General features: G+C 41.6%; 1 protein-coding gene across 1 annotated transcript in view; it reads right to left on the reverse strand.

Annotated features, from left to right (window-relative positions):
* The window catches only part of LOC144686726 (bile salt export pump-like), a 139,441-nt gene that overhangs the window by 85,572 nt on the left and 36,029 nt on the right, over positions 1–17,840 (reverse strand). The window contains exons 6-7 of the mRNA XM_078552328.1: positions 9,428–9,669; positions 6,241–6,328 (exon numbers count right to left, since the gene is read on the reverse strand). Of these exons, the coding sequence (XP_078408454.1) occupies positions 6,241–6,328; positions 9,428–9,669 (330 nt within the window). The remainder of the gene's footprint in view (positions 1–6,240; positions 6,329–9,427; positions 9,670–17,840) is intronic.

Consider the following 17,840-nt stretch of genomic DNA (forward strand, 5'->3'; position numbering starts at 1 on the left):
GGCAGGATCATATTTTACATGGTCTTTGTTTCTTTTTCAAAATGTTAAATTCTAATGGTGGGAGTGTTGGTGGGGGTGCTTTATGTGCGGGAATGGTAGCTTCTTGAATCTGTGCCCCCATGCCCAAAGGAGTAGGTGAGACTCAGCCACCTGCTAATCTTCCTTTGCCCTGAAGGCAGGTTGCATGTTCAGTGTCAGGATAAAATTTTGGCAGAAGCAGGGCCCACAATGACACTTTTTTAATGGCATCACTAGGAAGCAGCTGTTGGAAAATTAATAGACAGAATCTGTATATTGCCCGAATGGAGTACTGAGTTGCAGCTCTGAACTTTTTGGCTCTCTTGTGGGGGAAAATGACCAGTGAGCGTCATTATTGGAGCAACTGTCAACCCTTCAGTCCCATGAATTTCAGATCTATGAAGTTTTAGTGGGCACGTGGGGATTGAGCAGGAATGCCAGTTTTTTCTTGAACTGGAATGTATCTTTCAGTGACCCAGTACAGAAGTGAAGTACAGTGGCTGCAGAATTGGAATATAATTCCATAGAACTGAAAATACAAAAAACTTGTCATCTCACACAACTTCCTTTTTTTAATTCATTCACAGGATGTGGCACCACTAGAAAGGTCAACATTTATTGCCTATCCCTTATTGCCTTCATGAAGGTGGTAGTGAACCACCTTCTTGTCAACAGAGTGGCTTGCTAAGCCACTTCAAAGGGCAATTAAAAGCCAAGCACATTGCTGTGAATCTGGAGTTACATATAGACCAGGCAAGAATGCCATATTTCCTTCTGTAAAGGACATTAGTGTACTAGATGGGTTTTTAATGACAAAAGCAAAATATTGCAGATACTGGAAATCTGAAACAAAAATAGAAAATGCTGGAAAAACTCAGCAGGTCTAGCAGCATCTGTGGAGAGAAAAACAGAGTTAAAAAGATGATAGAAAATGGGATAGAAGGGGGGGGGGGAATGAAAAGGGGGATAAAACCATGGATAAATGAATAAAAATAAGATCTGCAAATTGCCTTTGCAAATTGGCATAGGGTAAACAAGATTAGAGAGGTAAATGCTCAAAGATTGATGCGGGAAAAATGGGTTCCGATTCTTGGGGCACTGGCACCAGTACTGAAGAAGGAGAGCGCTGTTCCGTTGGGACGGGCTACATTTGAACCATACTGGGACCAGTGTCCTGACGAATTGTATAACTTGGGTTGTAGATAGGGCTTTAAACTAATTAGTGGGGAGAGGGTTCAGTTGAAGGGAAGTTTAGAAAATCAAAAATAATCAAGAGAGCAGAGGTGCAGGGGAGCGAACAATAATCAAAGTGTGACAGGAAGGGGCAGGAAAGTGCAGCAGAAATTAGAACCAGAATGAGTAATAATGGTAAAAAGTCAAAGCTTAAGGCTCTTTATCTGAATGCATGCAGCATTTGTAACAAGATAGATGAGTTGACGTCACCAGTAGAAATAAATGGATATGACTTGATAGCTATTACAGAGACGTGGTTGCAGGGCGACTAAGACTGGGAACTCAATATTCAAGGGTATTCGGCGTTCTGGAAAAATAGGCAAAAAGGGACATGATATGGGGTAGCTTTGTTAATAAAGGGAGTTATCAGTGGGGTGGTGAATAGTGATATAGGTGCAATAGATTGTGATGTGGAATCAGTTTGGGCGGAAATAAGGAAAATAGCAAGGGGAAGAAGTCATGGGTGGGAGTTGTCTATGGGCCCCTGAAGAGCTGCCTGACTGTAGGACAAAAGTATAAACCGGGAAATAATGGAGGCATGTAAAGAGGGAACTACAATTATCATGGATGATTTTAATCTGCATATTGACTGGACAAATCAGATTGGCAGGGGTAACATGGAAGATGAATTTGTGGAGTGCATCAGGGATTGTTTCTTAGAGCAGTACATTGCAGAGCCTACCCGGGAACAGGCTATTTTAGATTTAGTAATGTGTAATGAGGTAGGATTAATAAGCGATCTCATAGTCAAGGATCCTCTAGGGAGTAGCGATCACAACAAGGTTGAATTTCAAATTCAACTTGAGGGCAGGCAACTCGGATCTCAAACCAGTTTCCTCAACTTAAATAAGGGCAATTACAGAGGTATGAGGAAAGACTTGTCTAAAGCGGGCTGGGAAAATAGACTAAGGGGAAGGTCAGTGGATGAGCAATGGCAGACATTTAAGCAGATATTTCATAATGCTCAGCAAAAATTTATCCAGGTCAAAAAGAAGGACTCGATGAGAAGGATGAACCACCCATGGTTAACAAAGGTGGTCAAGGAGAGTATCCAATCAAAAACTAAGGCGTACAAAGCGGCAAAAACTAGTGGTAGGCCAGAAGATTGGGAATTTTTTTAGGAACCAGCAGCAGAGACTAAAAAGCTAATAAAGAGAGAGAAAATTGGCTATGAAAGTAAATTGGCAAGAAATATAAAAACAAACAGCAAGAACTTCTATGGGTATATAAAAAGAGAGTAGCTAAAGTGAGCGTGGGACCCTTGGAGGATGTGACTGGAGAATTGATAATGGGGAACAGGGAAATGGCAGCTAACAGTCTCTATCATGAGGGACAAAGTATTTGAGAAACTAATGGGACTAAAGGCAGACAAGTCGCCAGGACCTGATGGCCTGCATCCAAAGGTTTTAAAGGAAGTGGCTGCAGAGGTAGTGGAGGCACTGGTTGAAATATTCCAGAACTCACTGGATTCCGGGAGGGTCCCAGCAGATTGGAAAACTGCTAATGTGACGCCCCTGTTCAAGAAGAGAGGATGACAAAAAGGAGGAAACTACAGGCCAGTCAGCCTAACATCTGTTGTTGGGAAAAAGCTAGAGTCCATTATTAAGGAAGAAATTGCAGGACATTTAGAAAAGCTTAACACAATCAAACAGAGTCAACATGGTTTTATGGAAGGAAAATCATGTTTGACAAATTTGCTAGAGTTCTTTGAGGATATAACAAGCAGAGCTGATAAAGGGGAGTTGGTAGATGCAGTGTATTTGGATTTTGAGAAGGCATTCGATAAGGTGCCACATAAAAGGTTAGAGCTCAAGATATGAGCTCACGGTATTGGGGATAGTGTATTAGCATGGATTGAGGATTGGTTAACACACAGAAGACAGAGAGTCGGGATTAATGGGTCTTTATCAGGTTGGAAAGATGTAACTAGTGGAGTGCCACAAGGATCAGTCCTAGGGCATCAGTTATTTACTATCTATATTAATGCCTTGGAGGAGGGGGCAGAGTGTAATGTATCCAAATTTGCTGACGATACAAAAATAGGTGGGAGGGCATGTTGTGATGAGGACATAAGGAATCTGCAAGGGGATATAGACAGGTTGAGTGAGTGGGCAAAACTTGGCAGATGGAGTTTAATGTAGGAAAGTGTGAGGTCATGGACTTTGGTAGGAAAAACCAAAAGGCAGAATATTATTAAAATGGAAAGAGACTCCAAAAAAGTGCAGCACAGAGGGATCTGGGTGTTCTTGTGCATGAAACATAAAAAGTTAGCATGCAGGTGCAGCAAGTGATTAAGGAGGCAAATGGACTTTTGGCCTGTATCGTGAAGGGGTTGGAATTTAAAAATAGGGAATCCTTGTTACAACAGTACAGGGTGTTGGTGAGGCCACACCTGGAATACTGTGTACAGTTTTATTTAAGAAAGGATATACTGGCATTGGAGGCAGTTCAAAAGAGATTCGCTGGGCTGATTCCTAGGATGAAGGGGCTGACTTATCGAGAATGGCTAAATAGGTTAGGCCTTTATTCATTAGAGTTTAGAAGAATGAGGGGTGATCTTATTGAAACTTACAAGATTCTGAGGGGGCTTGACAGGGTAGATGTAGAGAAGATGTTTCCACTAGTGGGGGAATCTCAAACTAGGGGACATAGTTACAGAATAAGGGGACATTCATTTAAAACTGAAATGTGAAGGAATTTCTTCTCTCAGAGGGTAGTGAATGTTTGGAATTCTCTATCTGTGTTGTGGAGGCCAGATCACTGAAAGTATTTAAAAGAGGAGGTAGACAGATTTTTGAAATGTCGGGGAGTTGAGAGCTATGAGGAGCTGGCACAAAAGAAGAGTTGAGGCCATGGGGCAGATCAGCCATGATCTTATTGAATGGTGGGGCAGGCTTGAGGGGCCGAATGGTCTACTCCTGCTCCTATTTCTTATGTTCTAAAAATAAAAATAAGTGGATAAAAAATAAAAATCAATAGAAAAAAGGGGATTAAAAAAGGGGTGATGATGGAGGATAGAGTGCATGGTCTGAAGCTATTGAACTCACTGTTAAGCCCGGAAGGCTGTAAAGTGCCTAATTGGAAGATGGGGTGCTATTCCTCCAGTTTGCGTTGGGCTTCGCTGGAACATGGCAGCAGGCCAAGGATGGACATGTGGGCATGAGAGCAGGGTGGTGTGTTGAAATGGCAAGTGACAGGAAGGTCTGGGTCATGCTTGTGGGCAGACCGAAGGTGTTCCGCAAAGCGGTCACCCAGTCTGCGTTTGGTCTCCCCACTGTAGAGGAGACTACATAGGGAGCAAAAGGGGTGTTTGACCCCTTGGATGGTGAGGAGGGAGGAGGTAAAGGGGCAGGTGTTGCAACTTCTGTGATCGCATGGGAAGGTGCCGTGGGAAGGGGATAAGGTGTTGGGGGTGATGGAGGAGTGGGCCAGGGTGTCCTGAAGGGAACGGTCCCTATGGAATGATGACAGGGGAGCGAGGGGAGGATGTGTTTGGTGGTGGCATCATGCTGGAATTGGCGGAAATGGCGGAGGGTGATCCTTTGAATGCAGAGGCTGGTGGAGTGAAAATTTAGGACAAGGGGGACCCTATCGTGGTTCTGGGAGGGAGGGGAGGGGAAGGTGTGAGGGCAGAGGCACGGGAGATGTGTCAGACAGGGTTGAGGGCCCTGTCAACAACATTCGGTGGGAAACCTTGGTTAAAGTAGAAGGAAGACATGGCAGAAGCGCTGTTTTGGAAAGTGGCATCATCGGAATAGGTGGAACGGAACTGAGAGAGTTGAATGGAGTCCTTACAGGAAGCACGGTGTGAAGAACTTCGGTGTGAGCTGAAGTAGCTGTGGGAGTCGGTGGGCTTGTAATGAATATTGGTGGACAATCTATTACCAGAAATGGTGACAGAGGTTAAGGAAGGGAAGCGAAGTGTCGGAGATGGACCATGTGAAAATGATAAAGGGATGGAAATTGGAATCAATGGTTTTTATGACAATCCATGGTCACCATTCCCGATACCAGCTTTTTAGTTCCAGATTTATTTAATTGCATTTACATTTTGCAGCTGCTTGTAGGGGGGATTTTCTCCAGATCATTAGTCTAATAGCATAACCACGATGCTACTGTTCCTCTCCCTCTTTGTTTTTTTATTATTTGTTCAAGGGATGTGGGCGTCGCTGTCTAGGCCAGCATTTATTGCCCATTCCTAATTGCCCTGTTCAGAGGGCATTTAAGAGTCAACCACATTGCTGTGGGTCTGGAGTCACATGTAGGCCAGACCAGGTAAGGGCAACAGATCTCTTTCCCTATCGGACATTATTGCAAACTAGTAAATTATGAAAAGATATTTACCATCACTGGAAAAAGTATAATTTACTTGGTTTGCTTTTTATATTTTATCAGAAGATAGTAAATTTACTGAAATGATTTCTGACAAATCCGTAGATTAAGTGAGTAACGTAAGGAAAACTGATTGGTGTTCATGTTACACAAGAATTCAGAGCTTCTATCCATATGACAGCCATTCCCCCACACTTGAGATAATTCCTCATTCCTGATTCTGAACAACTATCCGATCAAAGTTCACACAATGAGCAAGAACGATATTTACAAAACAAACATAAAACTTTACAAAAACTTTGCTAATCTTCTCCATGGAACCACAAACAAGAGTCACCTGTTAAAGTTAACTAACAAGTTACTGACTTTAAATTTCTTAAGTACTCATTTATATTTGTATATCAACACTAAAGACAATGTTGGCTATTTTGAGCAGCATTCAGTTAAATGTGGTCCCTATCACAATTAATATCTTGTTTAATAATAGGAAGCGTAAGAGATTTTAACATTGCTGATAGGCCCCTATCATTATACAACATAAAACATTCTCAGTTTAACTGGGGACGAAATATTTCTCAACTTAGAAACCATGCCATATTTGATGATCCATTGTTGGAAATTATGAGTTGAAAATGAGATTCAGAATTAAAAACCTACCTGACAGTAGCCCAAGAAGAGCACAGATACTCCCATTGCAATGTAATAGTAAGCAAACATGACCATTTCTTTTTCAATGTCTAAGACCCTGGAAAGACACCATCAAAATTTATGGGTTTCATATTTTATTTATTGCTGAAGACACACTTTGTACCAATAACAACTTATTCATATAATTTGGGCAATGCTAACTTTAATACTGTGATTCTTAATTAAGTCATTGCTTACAATGGCATTGCATTACAATGCACAATTAGACTTCAGAGAAATAAAGATCCTGTTTTTCATAACATTGTTGATTTATTAGAAATTCATAATACCATACGAGTAAGAATATCCTATCACACCATATTTTAGGTTTTCTTACTGTAGAATTGAATTTTACAAAATGTGCATTTCTCCATAACAGTCTTTAACTTCTTTTAATTTGGTAAATCATCGAAATTATTTACAGTGCCATCCTACTACTAAACATTGCTTTACTTGACCTGGGAGTGGTACTCATTGGAAGATCCATTCCACACCAATATCATTCTTTACTTTAACCACAAAAGTGAATTTAATAACGGTACTGGAAGAAAAGTGGCCTGCAGGAGGCTGCTCCAAAAGGAGGAGAGATAGGACTTTTTTTAGTGATTCTTGTGAGGTCAGGAGAAGCATTAACACTCTTGACCCCATAAAAATTGGGCAGTCCAATGCCATAATCATGCATGCCCCTTGCATGAGATTGCCTATTCCCCCCCAACATAACATGATTAGAATTTTTTGTCTTTCCCAATTGATTAACAAGTTTCTGCAAATGTTCAGGCAACTTGCCATGACTATGGTCATGAGGCCTCTGAGCACTTTCATCAGGCAAGTGGCAAACCCATCCCATGCGCCTCCAGTCTCTGGGCAAGTGATGGATCAGTGCAGCTCTTGAATTCACTGAATTTGAAGACTGAACAAATTAAGATGCTGTGTACAGATGCAAGAGAAGGAGACACACTTAAAAAAAACTGCCAATTAGTAACATGACCAACATTTTCCCTAATTTTCTTCCAACTGGACAGGTGATTTCTTTAAGTGCATGGCTCCTTTAATTTTTTTGTGAGAGAGAGTGCATGCACAGTAATTTAAAGGGGCTAACTAATTGCAGGGTCTTTTGTGTCGACGCACAATTTAAAGGGAACATTGAAGATAACCCATCTTCACCATTTAACAGATATCTCGGCCAAAGTATGCAGCCACTAATTGTTGCTCGTCACTTTATTCCATGGGGTAAGATTTCTCTAGAGTTCCCTTAAGCTTCTGTCATAACTTCATCAGAAGATCAGGGAAAATACGGAGAAGCTGTTTACACCATTTCTCCAGTGGGTGATTGGGAATAGTGAGAATTGATGCCCCAACAGATATTGCAGGCCAGGCCTTCACACAACTTAACAGCACTTTAATTGATTGTCATGCATGTCCATACTCTAGTAAGGCAAAAATTTAACCTGCAATACACAACTGAAACCTTTTCAAAGGCTAGCCAGTTGAAGTTATTATAAAGCAGCCTTGCTGCATGATGTATGTTGACTTACTGGCACACAGGATGGGCTGCAGGTTGGACAGAAAGCCGTCCTTGTGCTCTTGTTCCTTCTACTCACAGCATCAAAAGACTACTTGCCAAGGACAAGGCAGATAATTGCCAGCACAGGCAGGAAGGGCTGAATGGCTATCTTACGATTCTATGATAATGGAAGGGAACAGACCTAAACTAGAAGAGAGCTGAGAGATTAGAAGTCATTAACTTTGACTTTGCAAAACCTGATATTCTTACTTATAAAATACATGGAGGGAATAGACAGAGAACTCACAGGCCTCCTTCAAGCTTAGCATTAGTGCCAACTAACTCTCATATGTCTAATTATACTTGATTTCTCTGGCATGTCTTCTTTTATATCATTACGGCTATAAAATGCTATATTTTGGGCACATTAAGGTCAACCTTCATCGTTAAATTTAATTTAACTTGGAGTTTATATGATTCTTTAGATTCTATTCAGATGTCATGTTGCTGCATGGCATTTTCATTGTCACATTTATGAAATCATCAGCTTCAAATTACAGTGTTTTCAACTAAGTTTGAAAATATTCAGCTGATTGATTCAAAAGAATATATTCCTACTCTTCTAAAATTCAAAAAATGAATAACAAAGAATGGATAATAAAAGTATTTTCAGTAAAAACAAAATAAATTGAATTTTTTTTCAAAATTCCCAAAGATCTACTGCCTCAAGTGAATTATTGTACATGGATTTTTATCCATTGCCTGCTGTGGAAGGCTGTGTAGGACTCACAGTAGAATTCCTATCCTTAACAGGTGAGAAGTTGCAATGCTCTTAATTTAAATACATTTTAAACTCTTGGACATAGGAACATAGGAAATCCGAGCAGGCATAGGCTATTCACCCCCGAGGCAGGTCCACCATTCAACTAAATCATGGCTGATCTTCTATCTCAGAGCCATTTTCCCACATTATCCCCATATCTCTTGATATCTTTAATGTCTATAAATCTATCAATTCCTGTCTTGAACATACTCAATGACTGAACCTCCACAGCCCTGTAGGGTAGAGAATTCCAAAGATTCACCACCCTCTGAGTGAAGAAATTCCTCCACATCCCAGTCCTAAATGGTCAACCTCTTATTCTGAGACTGTGTCCCCTGGTTCTAGGCATCTCCTTGCACCCCTCAATCCCCACCAGCCAGGGAAATCATTCTTCCAGCATCTACCCTGCAACATTTATGAAATCATCAATAATTTTGTATGTTTCATTAGATCACCTCTCATTCTTTTAAACTCTACAAACTATGGGCCCAGTCTCCTCAATTTTCTGCAAAAGAACAGGAAGGTCATTTGCAGCCTCTTCTCATAAATTCTGCACCTGTAGGCTCATCCCACTAGCCAGAAAATATTGCTTACTGAATATGTAGGAATGAGAGGGGGCATGAAGGATGACAAGCATGGAACTTAAAGGACAACATTTATTCACAGTTTCCTCCTGGATCATGTCACTGGCTAATAATGAACCGACACTGACAGAATGCTAAATAGCAAACTGAGATTACATCACCCAGTCCACCTGCCTGAAGCAGAAGGAATGTCAATGAGTAGCCTACAATATGGAAAGAAAGTAAGTAATACAGGCATCAACTTACCCACATGGCACTGTCTCATTGTTTTGGTTTTGGTATTCTGACCCATTCACCCAAGTAATGGTATTATTCATGCATATTTTTTCCGGGTTACTTAATTCTTGTAATTCAATGTCATATGCAATGAATGTATCTGTCAACAAACCAAACACCAATAACATAGTAGGCTGGGCTGCTCCATGAAGCAGAGCACAGAGGCCTCCAAATACCATCAGGGTGATTTCTTGGCAGGAAGCAAACCTGAACTGGAAGAAAGAACATTTAGCATATATGTAAGAGAAACAGCTGCTTTTCATATTCTATTCTCAGGAAACTCTTTCGAGTTACCAACAGTCATAGATTGCAACTTCTTTCGAGTACAATCACAGTTCTTGGTTTTTCCAGGAGTGGGACATGAACCCACAACCCTCTGATTCAAAGGCAAGGGTGCTATGAACTGAGCCACAGCTGACACCTCAGTGTGCAAAAGATTCACCAATGCTAATGCAGTGACACAACAAATTGGTAAAGGCCAGTCCCAGGTATGCCTAACAATCTGTAAATGAATTTGGTCATAATATTAATGGAGTTTAGAAACACCTGAGGAGTGCAAAACATAGTGGACAAATGATCCTAACCAGGTTACATCTCTAATTTTCAGGTCATTGACCTGAGGTGTAACGCTATTTCTCTCCACAGATGCTGCCGGACCTGCTGAGCATTTCCAGCATTTTATGTTTTTATTGCAAATTTCCAGAAACTGCAATATTTTGCTTTTGTGCTAATGTTTAATTCGCTGCCACTTCTCCAGGAATTTCTATCTTGGAGAAGTTCTGCTCTTCCCTCCGATGGGATTTTCATTTGTCTCTTCTATCTTGTAAAAATCTATTACATTTCTACCTTTTCTAGGCCTGGTGAAAGACCATCAAGCTGAAAGGTTGGGCTAGATTTTCAGAGCAGGATTGGGAGCACAATCCCACAACTGAATTGCGTCACTCTCATGATGCTATGTTCAAATGCTAATGCCCTATTCGGGCAGGTGGTGAGTTTGGAGACCAAATGGAGGCACCGCATGCCTCCAGGAGGCAGGAGCTGCCTACCTGGCGCCAGCGGCAAAGTCAGGTGACAACCATGTTGGGGGCGGCTGCTGTCTTCCTGAGGAGAGCAAGCAGCTTGTTATAGAGTCGGGAGGATAAAGGTGGTGAAAATTGGCCAATGAATCCACATTGAGGTACAGTGCTCACCCTGGCATTAGTTGACCTCTCAAATAGAAAAAAATTTTCTTTCAGCCTGTGGCGAACTCAACAAATGTGCACTAACATGTACCAGACTGTTCAAAATTGCCAAAATGAGACTTCAAAATTGCTTTCCCAAATGCCCTGGCCCCTTAACAAGTTCCTTAAGGTGGTGAGCAGATATCCCATTCTCTATCCCTCCCACGCCACCCCACCCAAAATTTCAAACTGTCCCGGGGCATTGGGATATTGAGGTGATTTTCAAATCCCGACTGCACTGGGTCCCGACTCCACGGCCCTTTGAAAATATAGCCCTTTAACTCCATTTCTCTCTTCACAGATGCTGTCAGATTTGCTGAATATTTCCAGAATTTCTGTTTTTATTGCAGATTTCCAAAATCTGCAGTGTTTTGCTTTTGTATTGCTGTAGGATTAACTAAGGAATGTTTGCAACTTTTGAGTGGTTACAAGGAAAGCAGCACAGCAATTAATTTTCTGTTTGTAGTTCATAAACTAAAATGTGGGATTTAAATCCCCCACAGCAGTCCAGACAATTACACTGAACAATGAATTTTAAAAAAATATTCTTGGGATGTGGCCTATGCTGACAGGCCACATTTATTGCCCATTCAAAGCTATTCTGAAATGAAGGTGGGCCAGCTCCTCAATTGCCAGAGTACTAATGGTGATGGTTTCCCCATAGCGGTGTTAAGGAGAGAATTCTAGGATTCTGATAACAAAACAACAACTTGTATTTATTTAGTGCTGTTGAGGGAGTAAAATGTTCCAAGTGGTTCACAGGAGCACCAAACAGAATTTGACACTGAGCTACATAAAGAGATATTAGAGTAGGTGTTTGGTCAAAATGGTAGGATTTAAGGAGTATCTTAAAGGAAGAAAGAGAGGTAGAGAGTTGGAGATGTTTAGGGAGGAAATGCCAGAGTTGAGGGCCTTGGCAGCTGAAGGTGTAGTCATCAATGCTGGAGCAATTAAAACTGGGTCCGTGCAAGTGATCAGAATAAGAGGAGTACAGATACCTTGGGAGGTTTGTAGGGTTACAGGGTGGGCGATGAGAGGTCAATGAGGTGTGTGTTGGACTATTCAAGTTTAGAGGTAACAAAGGCGGATGGGTTGGGGATTCTAGCAACAGGTGAGCTGAGTTGGGACAGAGTCAGATGATGTTAGAGGTAAAAATTGGCAACAATGAAGAGGTAACATAGCGGCAATGGAGGTGCAACAATATATATCTTTATTGTTATAATCAGCTGTGAGCTACAATCAGGAGACCAGTGCAGATCTCAAGAAAGGAAAATTTCCAAAGAATGAAGCATTAAGAATTAAGGTTGTGTTACAAGGATGTGTGTTTTTAAAGAAAAATAATATACATTTCTAATGCCTTTTTTCTGGCCGGATTTTAATAAACTGTAATCCCATTAAGACAATGGAATGACTGCCAGCCAGCTGAATATATACCTTGCATTCTACCCCAAGTGGGATGAAAAGGAACAGATTCTTAACACCACCTCCCCCCCCAACCACCACCGGGAACATGAAAGACCCCATCTCCTGTTGATATTTACACTATTACTCTTCTGAGATAAGGCATCAGAAATGTAATTATCTGTTCTACAACACCGTGACTACAGCAGGGATGATAATTAAATTCCTCTGGAATATACAGCCAGCAAGGCTTTTTAAAAAACTGTTTACCAAGTCAGAGCAGAGAGTGCAAGGATATACTGAAAGGCTACAAGAGTTGTGTGTCTCTCTCTCTACCTCGGAAGTATTGTGCATGGATATTGCAAAGTAACCATCCCGAGAAGGGAAAATCTTCTGCAAACCAAGATCTTTTGGGGAGAACATGTGAAAATCCGCTCTGTACAGCTATACCCAAGAAGATAACTGGACAAAATGGCCGGAATGTGGAATCACTGCATTGAGACCAGCCAAAGGAGAGTTAACAGTATATTTCTTTGACTGCTTATTTTCTTCACAAACTGTAAAAAAAAATTAAATCTATCCTCACATTCTACCATCTTTACTAGTGTATGTGTGGTTCCCAGGGAATTTGTGTGATGTATGAATGAGGGTTGCGATTTACCTAGCTTTTTTTAAATTCAGGAAGCAGAGTCAATAAATTTAACTCGTTCTTTGAGTTAAACTCAGAAAGCCTGTCTCATTAATTCTCTGTAATCTGAAAGTGTGCATAGTGGGACTCCTGCAGTAACAGCAAAGCATATCTCACTAAATTCACACAAAACCCGATTACAGACAGACCTGGAATGGTCAATTGGAGGAGTCAATTTTTAACCCTCCTCATGTGGTCATCATAGATGTTAGGTCTATTAATTAGATGCTGGGGGATCTATCTTAAATATTTAAATGGAGGAGAGATACACTAATAAGAAATGTGGCTAACCCCCAGGATTGCTTAGGGCAGCAGGCACGGGAAGTGGTAAAATCAAAGAATCAGCGAGTATGTACACACACATCTATAACGTTTATGATTTATGTTGGTAAATGAGAATTGGTACACGGTTAGGGAGAAAGCAGAATTTGTTCACTACTGACCATGCTTCAGATTGGAGCAGCCAGTGCAGAACATCAGCTTGATCAGGCATACAAATTCAGGAATTTGCACAAATTTTAATTAATTTGGAAGATCTTCAAGAGAGCCTATTGTCAGTCATTTTGCTTAAACAAATTTGTTAATGATGCTTGAGTTGTAATGTGAATGGACTCTTCACACATGATAATATATGAACTACTTTGAGGCCACTACAAAATTTTGCAATCACTTTTATAATTCAAGGGGAGAATTTTCTCCCCATTGTGGGGGGGGGAGGAGGGGGGGGGAGGGGTGTGGGGGGTTGGACGGGAGCGGGCGTGGGTCGGTATGGGCAGTCGCATGCACGCAAAAGAACATAAACATTTCCCTGAGAGCTGCCTCAGGGAGATTAGTTTGATTTTTGAAAATTTTAATAAAGAAAAAAAAATTTTAAGACTTGTCCCCTCATGTGACAGTGTCACATGAGCTGGGACATGTCAATGAATTTTATTAAAATGTTTTATTAAACTTTAAAAACTTTCATGAAACCTCATCCCGCCCATGGATGAGGTTTCATGATAAATGCGAAGGCCACCTGAATTCTTTGCCTGCCCGCCAACCTTAAGGTTGGATGGGCAGCTCAGCTTATTTGTTTATTTGATATTTAAATGGCTTTAATAGGCCTTTGACAGTTCGGCATCGCGCAGCTGATTCCGGTGCGCGCCCGCCGAAAACAAGATCTGAATGATGTGCGGTGATGTCAGGGCGCATGCTCGATGTTACCTCGTGTCATTTTACGCGTTGGTGAACGGGCCCCGCCCCCGCTCGCCGACCCAAAGATTCTGCCCCAAAAGACTTTTAAAAAATCTTCATTAGTTAAAAACAGGGAACAAAATCAAAGATTTTTTGGTGCCTGCCTGAGGAATGCATGATTTTCTGCTATACACTGGCAATGAGGGAGGTTCCTCACTGTTGTCAAGCAATCAAAATGTTTAGTCAGGGGTTAAAGCCCCATTAGAGTTAATGTATATGTCATGTTGCATTAGTATGTAGCTATTCAGTGCTAAGCATATACAAATGCTTTGTTATTCAATATAGCAGCATGAATCGACAATTAATGCACTTTTGCCAGGCTCTCAAGAGACCAACCCTGTTTAGCATGTTGCACAACTCAGAATTGTAAAGGCTTCTAAACCACCAATGAAAGAATGTACAGGAGTAGGTATTGAGCCTTGAGGATGATCCTGAGATGGCCCTGTTGTGATTCAACTATTGTTTACCTTAATGAATGGCAGATACAGATGGTCTCACTTAGAAGTAGCCTGTCCTCTTCTAATGGTAATCATTTCTTCCCTGTATGTTTCTACTTTCCCTAGTTTAGAGACAGCTGCAGGGAAGGGATTAGTGGTGATTTAAGGATTGCTCACGGATTCCTATGGTCCTAATGGAGACTGAGTTCTGTCAATAACCACTCGCTTTGCACTGCCAAGAGACTTTTCAACCTTTCACTCTGGATCTGCCTCCAAGTGTGTCGAAGCCAGTCATTAGTGTATCATGGAGTATGATGTATCATTAATGTATCATGGAGTGTAAGACTGACCTAACTCTGGATGAATTATTTGCATTATACTTTGCAAACAGGCAAGTGACTGGTGATAAGTCATTGTTGAACTATGCTCTATTTCACAGCTTGTTCTGTGAGGGAAAAAAACCTCAAGTGACTCAGCAAGACTCCATGGCAATGATTTGGCTGCACTTAACAGCAGCCAGCCCTTTCTCAACCATCATGTCAGCCTCTTCCACACCCAAAAAAAGTGATTCAGTCATTGTTTTCTCATTACTAAAACAAACCCAAGTGTGTGGTGCTTGTCTAAACTTCAGTGATGTTTAAGAACAGACACTAAGGTCAGCATGATGGTTAGAAAAAAAAAAAGCTACTTTGTGATACATATTATGAAATACATTTATGTATGAAAAGATGTTTGGAGGTCAGTTCCGCTGATGTCTCCTTGTTTATTGAACTGTTACTTCCATAAGTAGACATTTCTGAGAAATAATTGATGGACCGCATGGTCTGTAGACCCTGGAGAAAGGGTTCTTCCTAATAAGTCTTCCCTTTTGATTTAGAATCACTCTAAGCATCTCATATTCTCTTCTTCCTGTTCCGACTCTGCTTTCATCATAAGAACATCAAAGGAATGTCCATTGTTAACCCCAAGAAAAGAACTCCATAACAGAAGAATGAGAAAGAAAATAATTCCGTGAAACTCCTGAATGGCAGTTTGCAGAATCCTTTCTTAGCATCATTCAAGGAGACATTCAAAGCCTGTGAACAAAACCACTTGCTGGTTTGTCAACTCCTTTAGGTAATGTATACCCCTTTTTTTCATGTTTTGCTTACATCAGGCATAATTCTGGTGTAAATACAGAGTATCTTGGCCTTTGACCCACATTATCACACACATTCACACCAGTAGGAGGGAGATAGGGTTGGGGTGGTGAAGGTGGCGGGTGAGAGGTGGTGGCGAGTGAATCTATTGCCAATAACCAATTCTATCTTAATTTAGGGATGAATTTTTGTTCCCAAGTCAGGAGCACAGAGTTGGGAAAAGTCCCAACTGCGCAAAACCAACATGAGAAAGTGCCACGAATCTTTGGATTTTTGTTCCGGGGCTAGATGGGGATGGGAGTAAGGCCAACCACCTCAGGAAACAGTGCAGATGCCACCACAGGCACTGCTGCTTGTTGAGGTGGGCTGTTGGAAAGGCCTGTCTCGGCGCTCTGGGACTTTGTCCCAGTTACAATGAAAATGGGAAAACAGGAAACAAAAAACAGCCCTCTAAACCTCTAGCCCTCATCCCTCACACTCCTCATGCTCCATTCATGCCACCTCATTCCCCTGTACCCAATTCCCATGCCCCCTCATACCCTCCATGCCAATCTCTATCAATGCCCCTCTACCAACCCCATGCACTTTTAAAACCCCTATGCCAACGTAGTGCTGACTCATGCCAATCCATGATCCCCAATTCCTACCCTTTTCCCTTACACCCTCCACGGCAACTCACACAGTATCCACATGGGCAGACCTCAGGAGCCATGGTGAGATGAAATAAAATAAAATTCTAAGTGTCTGTTGCAGGCTTCACTGTTTTATACACTCTCAATCATAAAAACCCATTCAATACATTTAAATTCCTTAATCCCCTATGACAACGAACATTTGTAACAAACAAATTTGTTACAAACAAATGGAATTTTGGCATTTATTGCTAAAGGAATAGAATATAAAAATAGGAAAGCGTTGTTGCAACTGTACAAGGCATTGGTGAGACCACACCTGGAGTACTGTGCACAGTTTTGGTCCCCTTACTTAAGGAAGGATGTAGTTGCATTGGAGGTGGTTCAGAGGAGGTTCACTAGATTGATTCCAGAGATGCAGGGCTTGTTTTATGAGGAGCGATTGAGCAGTTTAGGCCTATACTCGCTAGAGTTTAGAAGGATGAGAGGAGATCGAATTGAGGTATACAAGATGCTAAAGGGGATAGACAAAGTAGACGTGGAACAGATGTTTCCCCTTGTGGGGCATTCTAGAACAAGAGGCCATAGTTTTAGGCTAAGGGGTGGTAGATTTAAATCAGAGATGAGGAGGAATTACTTTTCTCAAAGGGTCGTGAATCTGTGGCATTCACTACCTCAGAGTGCAGTGGATGCTGGGACACTGAATAAAGTTAAGGAGGAGATAGACAGATTTTTAATTAGTAACGAGTTGAAAGGTTATAGGGAGAGGGCAGGGAATTGGAGTTGAGGCCGAAATGAGATCAGCCACGATTGTATTGAATGGGGGGGGGGGGGCAGGCTCAAAGGGCTGAATTGCCTACTCCTGCTCCTAGCTCTTATGTCCTTATTCATAGCCCCACATCAAATCTTTGTAATCATATGGAGCTGTCAGTCAAACTGTGAACTTACAGGCTCCCCACTGTGATAATGATAGGTTGTGGAATCAGGCACGCAGCTATGATCTTATAATGATAACCCTCAGGCTTATGTCAACAGAGTGAAATTGCAAGCAGCCACAGCCGGCTGTTTTTCCCCCAAAATTCAAGGGGCTTGGGGATTTGAATGGTCAACAGCTTGATAGTTCCACTGAGCTTATCCACTTTTACTCACATTCAAGCCTACTCAACAATTCCAAAGGGCACCTGACCTCTCCCAAAGGCACCTTACCTCGCCCATAGGGGCACCTGACCTCTCCCAAAGAGCACCTTATCTCTCTCAAAAGGCTACCTGGACCTCTCCAAAAGGGTACCCTGCCTCTCCAATTAACTCTGGCAGCTTTAGACCTTTTCCTCAAATGTCTAAAGCCCACATGTTTTGGAGATCCCAGTTATGAAAATTGCACATGTTTGAAAGCAGCTGCACTTTTACAATGTTCAGCTGACTCTACAAACCACAGATGTACAAATTACAACCTGCCCCATTTCTCGTCCCCCGTGAAAATAGTGGGTGCTGGCTTCAGAGGCAGGACTTCCAGAATCGGGTCTCCAGTGCCATTTTGGCTAAGGAGGGGAGCCCTTCCAACTGGGCCTGTGTGTGTAAATCTAAGGCATCTAATTTATGTCCTAAATTCTGGTCACTTATGCCAGAATTACAC

This window comes from Cetorhinus maximus, chromosome 11 (assembly GCF_964194155.1).
Source record: "Cetorhinus maximus chromosome 11, sCetMax3.hap1.1, whole genome shotgun sequence".
Classification (NCBI taxonomy): Eukaryota; Metazoa; Chordata; class Chondrichthyes; order Lamniformes; family Cetorhinidae; genus Cetorhinus; species Cetorhinus maximus.